Genomic DNA, 17803 nt, shown 5'->3' with positions numbered 1-17803 from the left:
ATAAAGAGTGTTATTTTCTGCTGTTCCTAGTTGCACACATTTATTGTGCTCAGGGATTCTGGGTTGCTAGGTTGCCAGAGAGCATTGTCTGGGGCTATGCAGATGGAATGCTTTTTAATAGGTATTACCTGGCTGGGGGAAAAGTGTGAGCCCTGCTTCTTCCTACAATGAGAAACCGACAGTGCACTGCAATGAAAGTGAATTTAATTGAAACTAGGGCTCTAATAATTCCAAGTGCCGTACATTTGTCCAAGCTTTCCCCCTTTTTATTGGAACATATGCCAAAGTTGGTTGCTTTTTCCAGACTGATTAGAAGCACCTTTAAGTATGGCAGTAGAAATGATCATTCTAAAGGTCACAATTGAAACCCTGTTGTGTTGTTTGCAAATACCTGCCGGTCACTTTGAAGAGGGAAGGTGGACAGTGAAGAGAAGGGGGCTCTCCTCTCCCAGAAGGAGGGAGGCAGACATTGGTTTGCCACCTGCAAGGTGTGCAGGCGCAGTGTTTGGTATTTGACACCTGCCCTGTGTTCAGATCCCCCTGTAACAATGAACGGAAGAGAGGGAGAGCAGTGCCCTTACGGAGCCGACATTCTAGCAAAAGTGAGAGTCCTTCTTCTTCATTCCTGATTCAAGCCCCTTGATTGCTCTTATCTACCCCAGAGGGGGTTCATGGGAGGCTCCTTCAGAAGAAGATGCAAAAGGAGAAAAAAAAAAAAAGGATAGCTGGAAAGGAAGGACGGAAGTGAAGGAGGGCAGAAGGGAGGGAGTGAAGAAAGGAAGTAAAAGCTCAGAAATCGTGCTGACTAGAGACTTCCCAAAGAGGCCCCTTGACCGCCCACTGGGACACCCGGGTTCCCCAGATGTTTTCCTTCTGGTCCAAGGCAGGATCTGTCAGAACCCTTGTTTTGCCTAAAGACCTCCCAGGAACGCTACGTTTAGAACCACAAATTGATTTTCAGTTCTTCCTGTGTTCCTTTAACTAAATAAGAATCCCTCTAATGTGCCATTCCTCCCCAGAGCCTGGCATGAAGACCTGTAAAATCCCATATCCTCTTCGACATTTTCTCCCTGAAACCAAAGGGGCACAAAATGGAGTCCTGGCTCTACACTTATAGCAGAGCGTGCACCCCTCTCTCTATTGCCAAGCTTCTGTTTCATGCTGTATCTCAACATCTAAATCCTCCAAGAATTACTGTAAAACCTGCTTGTCGCTGAGAGGAATCTTGTCGGGCTCACTCGGCACTGTAGCCAGTGATAATGAATGGGTCAGCATAATTACCGCGTTTCCTAACACAGGCAGCCAGCTGCTCCACCAGATTGTGAATTTTTCATTTTCTTTATTTCAAAATCCAGGGCGTTCCTATGAAAAGTTAATATTTGAACTGTGGCAAGATAGATTTGGAGTCAAAACCATTCTCACTCATTTCTCCTTGAGTCCTGAAGCAAGCATCTCATATCTCGTTACTTCCGGGCTTTTATGATATTAGGATTTACCTGATTTTCCCCATGAAGATTCATCCCGCTGGCAATTTCGAGCACATTTGTTAAAATACGATCCAGGAAACAAGGTACTAAGGGATGGTGAGCTGTGAGTTAAATAAAACTGCACAATTTGTCTTTAACCAAAAATTCTAAAAGGGTTTAAAGAATTTTATGTTCTTCTCGGACACAAATAGAAAGATAAAATCATTCTGGATTGGTTTAGCATTGTAGCTTCATCCTGAAAGATATGGTAGAGTCCACCACAGAACATGCTGGCTGCTCGCCACTCAAGAACACACACAGAATTACAGATAATAGTGGATCAGTCTCCACTTGAGGTTCCAAGGCTGTATGTCAGCCTATATATTAATAATTCCATGAGCTTGTACAGAACTGGGAATGGCTTTTGTGGGAAACCCCTCCCACCCCACACCCCACCACCTACCACATATGTATAATACAAGTACGTGCAATTTCTGTCCAAGAGTGTAGGGTCTAAATTTTAAACCTCCAGGCTCACCACCTGCTTACCTGCCTCAATGCTCAGGCAGCAGGCAGTGACTTCCCGGGGATCATTCATGCGGATTTCTCTTTTCTTTCTTGCTCTCTCTCCTTCCTTGCCTCCCTCTCTCACTCACCCCATCCCTCATGCACCTTTTTAGTGCTTCAGCTCCTCCCAAACCCCTCACATGGGCCCATGCTCTAGTGCGGGTAGAAAGACCTCTCAGAGGGATGGGATGGGCTGGGCTGGGCTGTCCCTACTTCTAAAGGTGATGGTAGCAAGAGGCAGAGTCCTCTTGGCAGTTTGGATTTAGGGTGGAGAAGACTTCAACAAAAGTATGATGCTCAGTCTTCTGCTTCTTATCATCCCAAAAGCATACCTCTCTCCTTCTCAACCTTGAGCCTCATTTTAAACTCTATTAAATCCCAGGAGAGATGGAGTAGGGGAGGATTAGGGTGGGGCAGGGTAGAAAACCCATTGTTCATTTCACCCTGTGTTCCCTCTCTCTCAGTTCTCAAAGACCCTGTTAAGTAAGCAAGCTAAGAAAAGAGAGCTGGGCGAAGAGAGGTTTATTCAATGACCTGCCAATCATTTGGCCACGGCCCACACCTTCATTCACTTTTTCGTGCATTTAAGTCATCCATAAGTTCATTCCGGCATCAAATATTTAGATTACATAGTGTGGATAAAAGCATAGTGTTTTTACCATCTCAGGGAGGCATGGACAATGTAAGATGAATCAGATATGCAGAGAGAGGCCTCAAAGGAGCTTGCAGCCCATTAGGAGACATAAAGTAACAAATGACTAACTCAAGTCTTTAAAATCGAGACAAAGTGAGAGGATAGGTGCTCTGCAAAATAAAGTATTCCTGAAAAAGAGAAGTTTGAGCATGCTGGGTTGACCAGGCTAAAGAGCGACTTTCACCACGGGACTTGGCTGAGAATTGAATACGGCTCTCCTAGGGCAGCCGTTTCTCAAACATATTTTCCCAGGAAAGCAACCCCTCCATGCTTGTGATTTGGGAAACACTGCCGTTCTTTGGTGGGACAGGCCAAGCAGGGTGAGAGTGAGGTCCTGAGGTTCACAGCAGGGGGTGAAGCTTGCAGCCAAAGTGCAAGGTGGAAGCTGCATGGACCTGAGCGACTTGGGGTTTGCATGGGCAACAGAGAGAGGCAACAGAATGAACTATCGGGGTCTCAGGCATCAGGCTGATTTCTTTCTTGACTCTTCACCACGTTGGTCCCCCCTCAGCCTGGGAAAGAAACCCTACCCACACTGCCTTCGTGAGACCTGGCTTCCCAGACATTCCGTTTGGAATGATGGTGGTTGCGTTTGCTTTTAAAAGCTGTATTGGGGATGGGGGGGCTTTTGGGGTGTTGATAATGATCTCTTTCTTGGGACATGAGTGGCTTGTGCACTTATAATACATATATATTTCTCTAAGAATACTGTACTTCAATTAAAAGTTTTTAGTAAGCAATACAGGAAAATGTGCAAAAGAAGTAAAAATGGGATAGGGGAAAAGATCCAAATGAAAAATTAACACATAGTTCAGCCCCAGAGATACCAACCACTAAAACGCTGAAAAGCAGGTGATACACTTATCTGTGCAGACAGGTTTACACATGTACACACAGGCGCCCATACATATTTGTACTCACGCATATACATATACATGCATGTCTATCAACACATATCCAGGCGCACATATGTATACTGAGTGCCAGAACACACGCACAAAAACACCACGTGGTTGAGAAAAAACTGCACATACATTTTGCCATCTACCTTTGTTTTTTGTTTCTGTTTTAATTTCGGTTTGTGCCCTGAGCGTCTCTCCCGTTATTAAGAATTCTTTATAGACACTTCTTGGGTCCTGGGACCACGGTCCTCACCAGCCCTTGCTCTTTGGAACCAGAGTTTGGCCTCATCCTCCTGCCTGCCCTTAGACGCCTGACTCCAGGGAAGGGTCCTGGGGGGCGGGGACCTCCGCGGTGACCTCCTCTGACCGCCTTCGCTCTGCTCTCCCCTCTCTTCCGCAGTGCCCGGCTTCCCGTATCCAGCGGCCACCGCAGCGGCAGCCTACCGAGGCGCGCACCTCCGAGGGCGCGGCCGCACCGTGTACAACACCTTCAGGGCAGCGGCGCCCCCGCCCCCCATCCCGGCCTATGGCGGGTAAGTGGGGCAGCCTCCCGGGGCCTCCCTGCACCGGGCCTCCCTCCCCCAGACGCACGGAGCTGTTTGCGAGCGCATGCTGGCCTTGACCGCCCCGCCCGTCCTGCCCCAGCATGCGGCCCGGCGCGCGCCTGCGTGGAGCACCGTGCAAAGTGCATTGAAAAATGAGTGTAATTTGTCCTGTCATGGTTGGTGCCTTTAAGCATTCTACATGTCACATGTTGTTATGTAAATTCTCTTTGAGACTGAATGCTGGAGAACAGAGACATGGTTACAGCCAAAGATGTATTTCTGATGATTGTAAACATCTGGTTTTTAAGGAGGTTGGATCACATTTGCGCCCCCCGCCCCCATCCGTCCACCAACGGGAGGTTTTCAACCAGAAAAATCACATGGGAGGTAGTGCGCCCCTCCCCAAAGACCTCTGACGCCTCGAGGTTTAGGAACCTTTAGTTAAAAGGCTAAAAATAGGTGTTGAGTCAAATGCCAACATTTCAGAGTTCAATGAAATTGGAATCAAAATTCATTTTAGTTGGCTTTTCCAAAATGGCATCTGCCTGCCTTTTGCCTCGCTGGGGAAAACGCGAATTCATTTGTTCCCCATTGCTGGCTTGGTCTTTCTGTGCGTGGACTCTGGAATTGCCAAGTGAATCTCAAGGAGTGGTGGTGAATGCTCAGAAAAGGGTGCTGCGATGCCCACATGCCGTGCTCTCTGCTTCCTGTGAGGGACCTTTCCTGCGCTCCTGGGCCTGGGGATAGAGAGAGATTTCCTTTTCTTTTTGGTCTTTATTTTTTTAATGTTACATTCAAAAAATATGAGGTCCCATATACGCCCCCTCACCCCTCTCCCCCTCCCCCCCATAACAACAACCTCCTCCATCATCATGAGACATTCATTGCACTTGGTGAATACATCTCTGAGCACCACTGCACCTCATGGTCAGTGGTCCACACCATAGCCCACACTCTCCCACAGTCCACCCAGTGGGCCATGGGAGGACATACAATGTCCGGTAACTGTCCCCGCAGCACCACCCAGGACAACTCCAAGTCCTGAAAACGCCCCCACATCACATCTCTTCCTCCCACTCCTTAACCCCAGCAGCCACCATGGCCACTTTCTCCACACCAATGCCACATTTTCTTCAGTTACTAATCACAATAGTTCATGAAGAGAATATCAGTAAGTCCACTCTAATCCATACTCTATTCCTCCATCCTGTGGACTTTGGAATGGTTGTGTCCACTACACATCTATATCAAGAGGGAGCTTAGATTCCACATGGATGATGGATGCAATTCTCCTGCTTGCAGCTGTTGGCACTCTTGGCTCCCTGGTGTGGTGGTTGACCTTCTTCACCTCCATGTTAGCTGAGTAGAGTAAGTTCAATAAACCAGAGTGTAGGAGTTGCAAGTCTGTTGAGGCTCAGGGCCTGGCTATCACATGGAGAGAGATTTCCTGAAGGCACAGGTAATTGTGCCTCGGGGGTATTTGGAAAGTCTGGAGCTGTTTTCGGTTGTTGCCAATGGAGAGTGGAAGGGGTGCTATTAGCCTCTGGTGGGTGGAGGTCAGGGACGCTGCTCCACATCCTACAGTGCACAGGACACCCCCCCTACACACACACACACACACACAAGAATGCAGCATTTGGGAAACTTTGCTGTGGCTAAGACAGCCTGGCACTAGGCTTCCTTTGACAACGAACACATTTGTGCTCTGTAGAAAGAATAGGGCAGCATTGTACACAGTGCTACCAGGGCTGGGGCAGGCCTTTTTATTTATTTATTTTAAGCTTTGTTGATTACAAACCTTTTTTAAAAACCTGAATTAGCCTAGATCATCTGTAGTATACAGAGGACAAAGGGAAACACTCTTTCTATTCATATTTATTCATATCTTGCCCATTCCAAATTGGAGCATTTGGGATGTTTTAAAAATACACACAATAAAACAAACATTTACATGAAATGAAACCAAATGAAATCACCAGGAAGGGGAAACAAGGTCAAATAAGGAAGACAATGTCCATCAGGTTTCTTGCGTAGTCATTAGAGTTGGGTCAATGCTCAGCTTCTTACTGGACAAAATATATTTTTGTTAAGTAATTTCAACCAAAGAGATAGTGGATAATAACAAACCAAGGATGAATTGGCCCTAAATCCCTCTACCTCTCCTACAAATGTGTCTGCATGTCCTCAACTTTATGTATCTGACCATATGAGTTAAGGAATCTTTGGCAGTATAGTGTAAATCATTATCCCAGCCACACAATATTGAGCCCATTTTATAGATTTTTATAGATCGAGGAATGCAGAAATAAAGATTTGTTATTCCCAAGTTCACTTAATGAGTTATGAAAGGGGAAAAAAACAAGTTACTCTCTGGGCTCATGCAATTACTAAAGCAAGATTCATAAGCCATAAATGCCAAATTGCATGTTTATACCACAGTAGTTTGTCTGAAAATCATTATCTTATCTCAGTAGATGGTAATTGTAGCTTTTTGGTATATATACCCTCAGTATTTCACGACTATATTGAACAGGAAAAAAAAAGTAAAATTATATGGCTTATCCTCACACGGACAATTTATAAAAATCTCAGAATAACACACCTGCTGTAAAATTGAAATTTGCTAGCTTATAATGAACATGCTCTTTGCCGGGAATAACCATGCAGAACTAATTAATGCCTTGGTCACAAGGGAGAGAGACTCACGCATCTCCAACCGGTGAAACAATGTGTTTGTGACTGCCTCGGACGTGATTTAATTTTAATATTTCAGCAATATCCCTAATAATTTGGGTTATAATTGTAGGGTATGTCTCTTTGCTCATAATCTTATAACTGGAATTCTGAGAACATACTTAGAAGTCAGGTAGAATTCTCAAGGAGGAGTATAGTTGCCAGAGCAGAAGGATGAAGGATGCCATGTCTGCAAGTAGCTGTAAGAGCAAAGTGCCAGTCAGAAGGAGACAAATTCAGTCCGTGGCACCAGACGAAAACGTGAGAACCCATCATCTTAAATGAAGATTTCCTTTTGGTCTGGATTATTTGGTTTAGGCTGAGGGAGTTAGAGAGGGGCAGCTTGCTCATGTTGGAAAGGTTAAGAGCAGAGGACAAAACTCAGGAGGGGATAGCTCCATGCGAGAGGCTTCTGCTCTCGTGTTGAGTAGAAGCAAGCAGCAAAGAGGTCAGAAACCCCCTTCTGTTTCAAAGAAGTGACGTCATCAGGATTCTGATGGTCCATGAGATAGTATGGATTTCCTGTAGTCCTTGGATCCCAAAATCCTGTGGGGACGATATCTAGGTTTGATTAACGTCTTCACTCTAGTTCTAAGGATACAGGGACAAATGGAACATTCAGAGGCGCGTCTTCCTGTTGAGGGAAAGGGGCAATACACAAGCTTACAAATCCAATAAATGATATAAGTGGTAAGGTAGGTGTGGTGTGACCCCCAAGGAGGGACCCTTAGCCAAGCTGGGGTGCTTAGGGAAATCTTCCCAGAAGAGAAGTATGGGATATATTGAAGCCCAACCATTTCCAAAACAGTCATGTTAGGAACCCATTCTGCCACCCTCCCTTCCCGTACCCAAAGATCCCCATCATTTCTAAGACCTCACCTAGCAAACTGCATTTATTAAGAATTTGTTTTTCCTGTTGTTATAAACTAAAGACATATAACTGTCAAGGTAAACCTCTGTTCTTCATGAAGTCTTCACTAGGAATATACTTTTTTATTAACATTCCAACCAAAAATATGTCCTTTATCTTAGATCGATATAAGGCTCTCATAATTTGGCAAGGGGGAGGGAGGAGATTAAAATGAATCCCACAGAACCTCCCTGGCTTCCTCTGTGGAGCTTTGAGTAACCCTTGGAAGGTATCAAACATCGAGATAGCCACAAAGAGCATTCACCAGGTATTCCCTTATGTCCATCCATTTCTTTGTGTTAATTTGGTTTTCTCTGCATGTTCTGATAGTTTTTGAAGACCAGGCCCCTTCCAGCAGCTAAAACACGTAGGTTCCACAGCAGCCCCATTCTCTTCCCTCTCCCTTGGCTCACTAGAGAGCCAATGTCTTGGCACCATTAACGTAACATCATTTCTCCTGGAGGGGGGGCACTGCTGTGGGTCATGGAAACAGGTGGACAACCCTAGATTCAGGCAGCCAAGTCCCTATTGATTGCCAACATTAACTGAATGAGATGGGTAATGAGTTAGAAATCTAGTGTCTACAAATATGTTTCAGTCTGGATAGACAGCCAGCTTTGGAGCAGGTAATACTGTGCCCTGCCGTTCTATCTCATAAGCTGCCCTGGAGAGCTCCCTCAACCTCTTATAGACACCGTTCCCTTAACAGGGGAGTGAAGAGTGCACCAGGCTCCAGAGGACTGGTGGAGGATGAACTGGGGAGATCCATTCAATGTTCCAACTTAGTAAGGTCCATCACAAGGCGTATGCAGAGTGCGTAGTCATCTGTCGCCACTACAGTGGCTGTTGTCATTTTGACTTCTTCTCATCAGCCCATTCTCTTCTTTTTCTCAAGGTCCCCTTTGGCTTCTTTTGAGTGCATAGGCAGATCCTGTGCCTCTCATTTGCTGGGTGGCACCTGCAGTTCACACACATCCATTCACCCCGTGTCACGGAGATGGTATTGGACAGAGGCATGTCAGTAGTTTATAGACTACGGTAGATCATAAATAAAATATGAACTAGTGGAAGGTCTCAGAAAGAGATGCATAGATCAGGTTTTCTCTTTTTCTCCTTGCTTTTGATTCTGGAGCCAATTTTGGTAGGGAAGCCACAATTTCCAGTCTATCTTCCTCTGACTCACAGTTTGGGGAAATGACCCAGGGGAGCTCCCAGGAAAATCTCTGGGTGAGGGTGGCAGGTAAAAGCATTGGAGACATGCCCACTCAACTCAATACATCATCACCTTAGAAGCAACTGAACCCCAATCCCATCCCCACATGTGAACCCCATGTCAGTTTGGCTTCACCACATTCTTATGCTTAATTAGTTTATTAATGGTTACTTAGTTAAGTGCCTACTATATACCATGCATTTTGTATGCGAGTACAATAGTGCAGCACCCTGTTGGGATTGTTTTGTTTATTTATTCTAAGTTTGAGCATCCAGCATCACCTATAGGGTTTTGGTTTTGTTTCTTCGGGTATCTTTGGTAAAAAGGCTCTATGCTTTTTCAGGGAATTAATTATGACACATCTATGCCCATCTTTCAAGAGTTATCTTGAGAAATATTTTGAGTAGAATCTGTGCAAAAGAAAGATGTGGTAGAATCCCAGGAGAAAACCTGTTAGAGTTGGCAAGTGCAAGAATGAAACCCAGTGATAGATCCTCTGGGAGTGCTCTCAGGTTCGATCTTAAATAAAGCCTCTGACACCAGCCTGAGACTGTGTCTGTGTATCTCTTTGGATATTAATCAACCGTGCTTTTTAGTTTTTAACCCCCAGGCTGTATTGTGTGAGGTTTAGGATCTTTCTCATTTAATAGAAACACTAGGAACCTCTCTCAGGCCTTTTGTTGATTTGGTTTTGGTATGATTTCTTACTCAGATTCTTAATTGGTTTTAAAATGTAACCCAAAAGAGCCTCTTAATTGAGTGTTTTTGTAGGCAAACACCATTCATGTGTGATTTTTAAACTTTTTCTGGGGGTGCGGTGAGATGACATAGATGCTTTTGAAAATCTGATCAAAAGTCTGGATTTCTTCCTAGAAAAACTTTTATGTGAGTGTGCATGCACATGACTCTATGCAAATATTAGTTAGTTCAAAGACCCACCTGATATCCACTCAAAAACAGCTAGATTTGAACCCATTAAAATGTTTAATTTGTTCTCCTGTTGGAAGGAGCAGCAGAGTAGACTTTTAAAATAGACTTTTCTTCAAGAAATATATTTGTAGTTGGTATGTGTTATATTACACAAACAAATTGTAGAGAGTTTGGGGCATCTTATACTGTCCTTTTTTTTTTTTTTGAGTAAACTCATTTGCTAGAGTACAACCATTCCCTGCTAGTATTCATCCAAATATTTAAATACTGTTATTACTTTTCTAAAAAGATGAGATGTACATTTGCATTATGTTCTTGCAAAAGCATATTGCAGTCCCAAAGTGATTGACAAGCAATGCAATTACCTTTGCATGACTAGACAGTCGCTGCATTAAAATAGGGCTGCACCTGTTCCATGCACGGGACGATGCCTCCCTTCTCTTGTGACGCAGCTGCGGTCAATTTAACCGTAAACTGCATACTAGTAATCGGCCCCTGATCTCCTTTTCCTGTGTATCTGATGTTTCACGTCCAAACATTTCTTTGGGCTTTAAAGAAATGTTTGGCCATTTTCTTGGAATTAGCATGTGACTTTGTGTAAGGGCTTTAATATACCCAGCTCCTCCCTAGGAAGCTGCCCTTCAGTTTTGTCTCCCACGTAAAGTAAACTAACACGTAGGAGGGGTGTTTCACGGACAGTGGTTCCCAAGGTGCAGCCCTGGGACACACATGTTAGAAATGCACATTCTGTGTTTCCTCAAGCCCTCCGGGTGATCCCAGTGCACACGCAAGATTGTCATCACTGCCTGCCATTGTAGTTACGACTCTGGGCTGTGGAGCCAACTGCCTGGGCTAGTACCCAGCTTAGTCTGTACCTAACTCCCTTAGCTTTGGTTTCCTCCTTTCTAAAGAGGTGACATTAATAGCATCCCTCTCAGAGAAGGTTTCGTGGGGACTAAGCCGGATAATGAGCACAGGATATTTGGGCTAGGGTGATGAGCAGGAGAAGGAATTGTATCTGTGCTATTACCAGCTTAGGGGAAAACACAGCATTTTGGTGAAACTAGCAGCCCATTACACTGCTTCATTGCACACTGCCATCGAGGACGGCCGTAGAGGTAAATCACTCAGCCTTTTGTTCATTTCTCTCCAAAACTTACATGTGTCACCCTTGGTGTAAACAAGCAATCCATACAAGATGACGTTTATAATAGCAGCCAGAATTCTCCGTTTCCTTTCCCAGGGAAGTCTTTGCCTTCTACCGAGCCTCGAACTCCCAAAGCTGGAAATTATGCTCTTCCTCCCATCCCTCAGAGGAGCCAGCCCCTGCCTCCGACACTAGGCTTTGCACAGGCTCTTCCCTGCAGCCAGCCTGCCCTTCCTTCCTCCCCACCTGGCTAAGGCCTTGAGATTTTCAAGTCACTCGCTCAGCCTTCCCTCGCCTCTGTGACTAGCCCTGTCTGCTTCCGCTGGGCGCCCACAGTGTCTTGCTAGTCCTCCTCAGAGCCCATCTCAGCTGCAAGTTTGCGTCCGTGCCCATGGCTTTGTGGCTCTGTGCTGCAATCCCTTGTCAACTCCAGGAGAGGCGATTTAGCAGGTAGGCTTGCTCGCTCCAGTGGCTGCCCCCCAGCCCAGGGTTTGGAGTACAGGAAACATTCAGTGAGGACTTTGTTCACGCTTGCATCTGCCTAGCTTTATGGCACTGGTCCCTGACTTTAGGGCCCAGCTTTTGCATCCTATTCCCCTTCCGCTTCTGCAATGAGAACATCCATCCATGCAGGATAACCAGATGAGAAACAAACCTGAGACCGCAAGGCCCCTCTTCCTGACGGGTTATTGAACTCTACCTGAGGATGACTGTGCCCCTTCTGCCACTTCCTAAAAACGCCTGGTCTCCCCTCTAAAATATGAGCAATAGTCACTCCCCAGAAATTTGTCGATCCTTTTCCAGGTGCCGAGGGATGTGTGAGGATAGAATGATGAGTAAGCGGCCGGGCACCTTTCTCATGGTAATAAGCCACATGCCCAAAGACCTGTAAACTGAGGCAGGAATTGAAGAGTAGCCCAGAGGAGGGTCAGAAAAAGTGATGTTCGTCTTCGTAGGAAGGAAAAAAATCTCTCTCAAACTTTTAAAAAGATCTACTTAGTCCTAAGCACCTCTACTTTTAATAAGATCTACTAAGTCCTAAGCACTTCTTCTCCGCCAAGCGTTTTGCTCACCTGTTCACATGTTATCTCCCCGAGTCCTTCCTTGGGATAGGCACTTATTAGCCTCTTTCCTCAAATAGCCTAAGTAATGCATCCAAATGCATTGGAACTGAAATTTGACCTCAATGCTGTGTGCTTCTCACCTAATGTGACCCCGAATGGTGGTCTGTTTGTGTAAGGATGTGGGGAAAAAAGACATTCTGAGCACAAGGGATTGCATGAGCAGAGGCAGGGCAGTATGGAAGATGGGCACAAAAACCTATACTTTGCCACGACTAAATGATTGGTTCTGTGGTTCTGGGTCCAAGCTAAATATTTGTTGCTCTCCTCCATGTCATCAAATCTGCTCCAAGTCCCATTGGCAGAGGTGACCCTGCCTTCTGACCCCCAGCAGACACTGTCTCTTTACGCTGGAAATGCGGAAAGCGAATTGAAAGCATAGCTCAGGGCCCTGAGCACCTCCGGATCCCTCTGCTGATACGTGCCCTTGTGAACTGTGCGCTCGCGGATCACAGCAAGCACAGATGAAAGCTGTGCCCACCAACCTCCTTAGCACATGAAGTCCTTGCTGCTTGGGCTTTAGTCAGTCAACTCGGAAAATGCTGCACAGCACACTACAGTGTTCTCCAGCAACCCAGTGTCACTGCCGCATGTGTGTGTGCGTGTGTGTGTTGTAAAGTGGCTTTCCTTGGCTCAACAAGCTTGGCTTCGATGCGGGTCCTCTCTGCTACTGCAATCTGCTGGAATCCTTTGGTCATCAGTCGTGCTTCTATTAGAACCCTGGCTCCATTCCGTGGTGGGACTCCTTGGTCTTTTGCCAGAATCATGAATCATCTAGAAACTCCATGGGACGATAGCAAGGAAGGCTCTTAATAGCTACCAACCCTTTAAAAATATGCATTTAGAAAAGTGTTTTTTATTATCCAGATATCCTATGGCTCTAAGAAAAGCCTTGCTACATAGATGATCCTCATTAAATCCATTTTAATGCTTAGGAAATTTATGCCGGATTCCTGGGAACATAAGTATGAGTTTCTTTTCCTGGCTGCCTCACTCCTGGCACATCAAGAAACTTCTGAAGATGTCCAGAGTCTGCTTTTTGAAATGTTTCGCTCCTGAGAAGTCCCTTCTCCCCGGGACAGTGACTATTTGGGTGGTGATCAGAAGAGCTACTGCTAGGTCAAACTTGTTCATTCACAATAGGGAGTGTCTCTTAGTCTGGATATAATGTATGTGGATATACACACATATGCACAGATGAGTACACACATACTCACATATATACTCATACATATATGCACCTATTCACATAACATGCTGTATATAAGCACACATGTGTACATGTTCATATGCAATATAGTAACACACATGCATACTCATATACAACACATGCATGCACATACACACATACACATGTCTGTACATAAACACAGGTACACAAATATATTCAAACACATATATATACATGGTGTTGCACATGTATAATTAGAGATATTCTTCTTATTTACTGTTCAAGAGCAACACATGGAATTGCCAAATAGAATACTATACTGAGAAAGAAAACTTGAGAAAACTTTTGAAGCCGTTTGGGTAGTCCAGTTTTCCTAAGGTCTGTGACTCATATGGAAAATGCTAGTGTGTCCCTACCATTATTAATCATATCTTTTAAGTATATAAAATATATACTCTAGGCCACTGCAAGTCCGCCTCCGTCAGCTCTGCATTTCAGTGCTGTGTGCTTTTGCATCCCCTCCTGGGAAATGGGAAATGGGTACGCAGCTACCCAGCACGCCACCACGTCCTGATTCTGGGCCAACCGCGAACCCCAACCGCATTTGCTCGGTTTGATCCCCCGCTGTTGTCTCCAGCCTCCTTAACCAATGTGAAAACTCTCCTTGGTTCCTGTGTTTTGGACCTTGTGACCAGACTAACGTTGCCAGTGCAGGGATGACGTGTCTGCATGGGGAAATGCACTAATATGGACGTTTCTCTTTGTGTGTGCACCCTTGCAGTGTTGTTTACCAGGATGGATTTTATGGTGCAGACATTTATGTAAGTATTCATTAACGTGCATGCTGTCCTTGTTTCCTCCCGGAGCCGTTGTTTTTACAAGTTTGCTGCGTATTTCTCTCCTTGGCGTGGCCGATAGGATCAAGAGGCATGCCTTCTGGCCTCTTAGTCATCGGATGCCATCACTCAGGACAGAGGAATGGACTCCTTGACGAACTTCAGTAGAAATGTGAACTCCCCCCCAAAAAAGAAGACATTTCTCACATATCAAATTAAAGTCACGCCCTTCCCCACACAAGAATTTTTCCCTGAAGTTGTCAGAACGGTCTGTGTGTTTTCAGTGCAATATTTAAGCATAACAGCTGCTGTTATCAGCTGTAGAGGGTTAAAAGATATTTTCATGGCTGATGTTTTCTATGTTTTCCTTAGAAGTTGGTTTAATTACTTATTTATTGCTACCATCTCAGAAAAACTCCCTTTCTCTCCATTTCTCTTTCTGGACATGAATGCTTTCAGCGAGAAACAGCTAATTCTCCTAACAAAGTGTACGTCAACTTGAGCGTGAAGCTCTGATTTTCCCCAACCCTTTCTCCCTCCATTTCCCAGAAGAGAGCATGACTTAGAATTGTTTGTTAAATGATACCACTTTATTTATAAAACAAAAGTTCTCATTTTTAACAAAGAGTAAACTGTTGCCCATGATGGGGCTCATAATTAAACTAAGCTTAGTTGATCTAGACATAGCTTTCTTCCCACATTATGATATTAGCTGCAGCGTTATAAAAATGAGTTGGAATAAACATGTTTTAAAACAATTGGGCTGAATTTGGTGGGGGGGGCACATTTTAAAAACCACATCATTTTTATTACAGGTAGCTTCAAATAAGCTCATTGGAATTATATGTGTTGTTTTATAGACTAGAGAGGGAAGAAAAATAAAACCGTATTTCTGATCAAATTGATGTCATTTACTAGAAAATGAGAAAGGCAATGGTCATTTCATTTTCTTCCTTTTGAATTTCAAACAATAATTTTGAGACATGGTATTAATCTCTGTCAAGGATGGACTTAGCTGACTTCTATCATAATTTCATCAAGCACATTTATTTTAATACGTGCTTTAGTGTTTTTTTAATAAAATAAATGAACAACCTACTTTGTCCTTCCTTTGGACAGTGAACCCCTTTTTGTGTAGCTGAAGCTGCTGCTGCTTCTGGCCTCTCTCAGTTTATGCCATTTTAAACGGTGAGCAGGCTGGAGCTAATCTATATCTGCAGGGGCCTGATGGACTAGAATCAGGCCACAGCCCTTCACCTCAGTGTGGCCTGTGGGTACATTTGGCAGATGGAGGGGAGCAAGATGGTATATATGAGTTTAGGGTAATAAAAAACAAACAACTTGGAAATAGAGGAGAGTAAAGATAGGACAGGGAAATTGGAAAAAAAAAATATTCATGAATGAGAACGCTATCTCCATGAAAATTCACCAGGAAAGAAATATGAATATTGATAAGCCTGGCGAAAAATAACAATACAAGGGTTATAGTATTAGCTATCATTTACTGAGCGTCTGCCTCCCTGGGCCTCAGCGTCTCCATTTGTAAAATGATGACAATTTTTATTGAATTATTAATTTGTGCTCTACTTATGGCTATTTGAATTAAATGTCTTCTCCTTGCCTCCTAGGTTCTTTGATAGCAGGAAGGAAAAACTTCCTGAAGGCAAGGGCTGTGGGCATTCTAGAAGGAAGGCAGTGGACTGGCTTGGTCAGCCTAGCAGACACTGTGGCTCCATAGGTCAGGGCATGAGGCAACATTGGAATAGTCACTAAAGCAGGACCAGGGGGAAAGAGAGAACCAGGGGGAAAGAGAAATTGTAATCAAGGAGGAAAGTCACAAAAGATCTCTGTGTGCTTGTAGTTTTCTTACAAGACTTGGAGATTTGTTTCTCACAAATTCATCATATTTGGGCCCAGCCCCTTGGTTCAGCGGCCCAACACCCATACATATCTGGGTGAGGTTTATATGAAGGGGCTATGTCACAGAGGCAGCCTTGAATCAAAGCCTGAGCCTCCTGATATCTAGGCTAAGAAAGCTGTTCCTTTCTCCCTTGCAAAGCCACTGTTAGTGGCCCAAAGTATTTTATAGCATTTTCCCACTGTTTGTATTATAACAACAGTGAGGTTTTTCAGGGGGTGTCCAATGTGAAAGAGGTGACAGAAAAAATTACTGAAATATGAATTTGATTTTGCTTACTCAACAAATGTTTCTATCTTCTTTCCAAGAAGGCAGCTAGGACTTCCTGAATATTTTGCTCTGCATAAGATGGTGACCTCTGTGTGTGGCTGCTTGTTTGTGTGTATGGAACAGCAGTGATGACACTGTTGACAGCTACCACAAATGAGGATGCATAGATGGCTTTAAGTTGGCTTAAAGGAAAGAAAGAATATTAATATTTCCTTCACATAAGAATGTATGGAGTAAGATTTGCCCTGACCAAAAGTATATTACAATTTTGAATGTACTTTTCAAACAACTGCCCCTACCACTCTTGAGATACTGACATATTCTGATAAATAGAAATGTCCCCAGTGCTCTTTTTTTTTTAAAAGAAATTACAATGAAAAAGATTCATAGAAAATCATGTGAGGTTCTTTTAAAGAAATTTTCTGGCTTACTCCCCCAATCCAATTAAAAATAGTGCACACTAAATCGGTTTAAGACAGTCCCAAGATGAGCTGGGACATGAGTTAGACAAATTAGTTACCTCTGATAAGTTTCAACCTGTTACTTCTTTTTTAAATGTGTTGGACTGAGTCGTTAGCTTCTAGCTTTGCTTACTTCTGAGGATAAAGGGGAGGCTGCTTTCAGATTCTTCCTACTCTAATCATCCTTCACCCTGGCAGTATATCAGAGAAACTGAAAAATAACAGCAGGTATATCAGAATTGCTGCCCTTTGCTGTGAGTTCCTCCTCGCTCTTCCCTTCTCTCCTTTGTTTTCCAAGGTCTTCCCATCCCTTCTGCTTGATGCTGGAGCCCCAGGCATTTCCTAGGCCTGCCTGAGCACTGAGGATTGGGAAGAGCCTCAGGGTTACTGCATCTGGCAAGCCACAACCTCCATCTAGAATTATCTCCTCCTTCAACTTTGCAGAGAAGAGAAGGATAGAAGGAGGAGGGAGAGAAGAGCATAAATGTCCTTAAGTTGCTGGAGGAGGTAGACTTGTTATGAAATGCTGAGTGCCAGAATCTAAGGGAAAAACCAGGGCAGCTCATCTGGGCTGAGTACAAAGGAAAAGCCTCCAATTCAGGAGCCAAACCCTGAAGGAGAATGGCTGCTTCTAGCCACAGTGGAGATGTTCAGGCAAAGGATGGATGGCTGCTGATGGAGTGGGGTATTTGAGTCAGAAGGAAGGAGAAAAGGTCATTGTTCAGGTCCCTTCCACCTAAGAAACAACACGTATTCACGCACACACATTTTTATTTCAAAAGATGGGTATTTAATTTCTGTAACTAGCTTATCAAATCTACAGTAATTATCATTTAATGATATAAATTTAAATAAATTCATTTAAATTAAAAAGTGGGTCAAATGAAAGAAAATTTTAAGTAAATACAATAGAGGTGAT

The 17803-nt window shown here is 44.1% G+C and overlaps 1 protein-coding gene across 50 annotated transcripts in view; it reads left to right on the top strand.

The window, feature by feature from the left end:
* RBFOX1 (RNA binding fox-1 homolog 1) overlaps positions 1–17803 on the top strand; it is a 1470157-nt gene that overhangs the window by 1408364 nt on the left and 43990 nt on the right. For 33 of the 50 annotated variants that reach the window (XM_071211399.1, XM_071211389.1, XM_071211388.1 and 30 more), the window contains 2 exons: positions 4030–4162; positions 14181–14220. In XM_071211399.1, the coding sequence (XP_071067500.1) occupies positions 4030–4162; positions 14181–14220 (173 nt within the window). The remainder of the gene's footprint in view (positions 1–4029; positions 4163–14180; positions 14221–17803) is intronic. The other 17 variants (XM_071211396.1, XM_012518737.3, XM_071211374.1 and 14 more) reach the window with 1 other exon arrangement.

Source organism: Dasypus novemcinctus, chromosome 23, assembly GCF_030445035.2.
Source record: "Dasypus novemcinctus isolate mDasNov1 chromosome 23, mDasNov1.1.hap2, whole genome shotgun sequence".
Classification (NCBI taxonomy): domain Eukaryota; kingdom Metazoa; phylum Chordata; class Mammalia; order Cingulata; family Dasypodidae; genus Dasypus; species Dasypus novemcinctus.
This window is presented reverse-complemented; position numbering and strand designations above follow the sequence as displayed.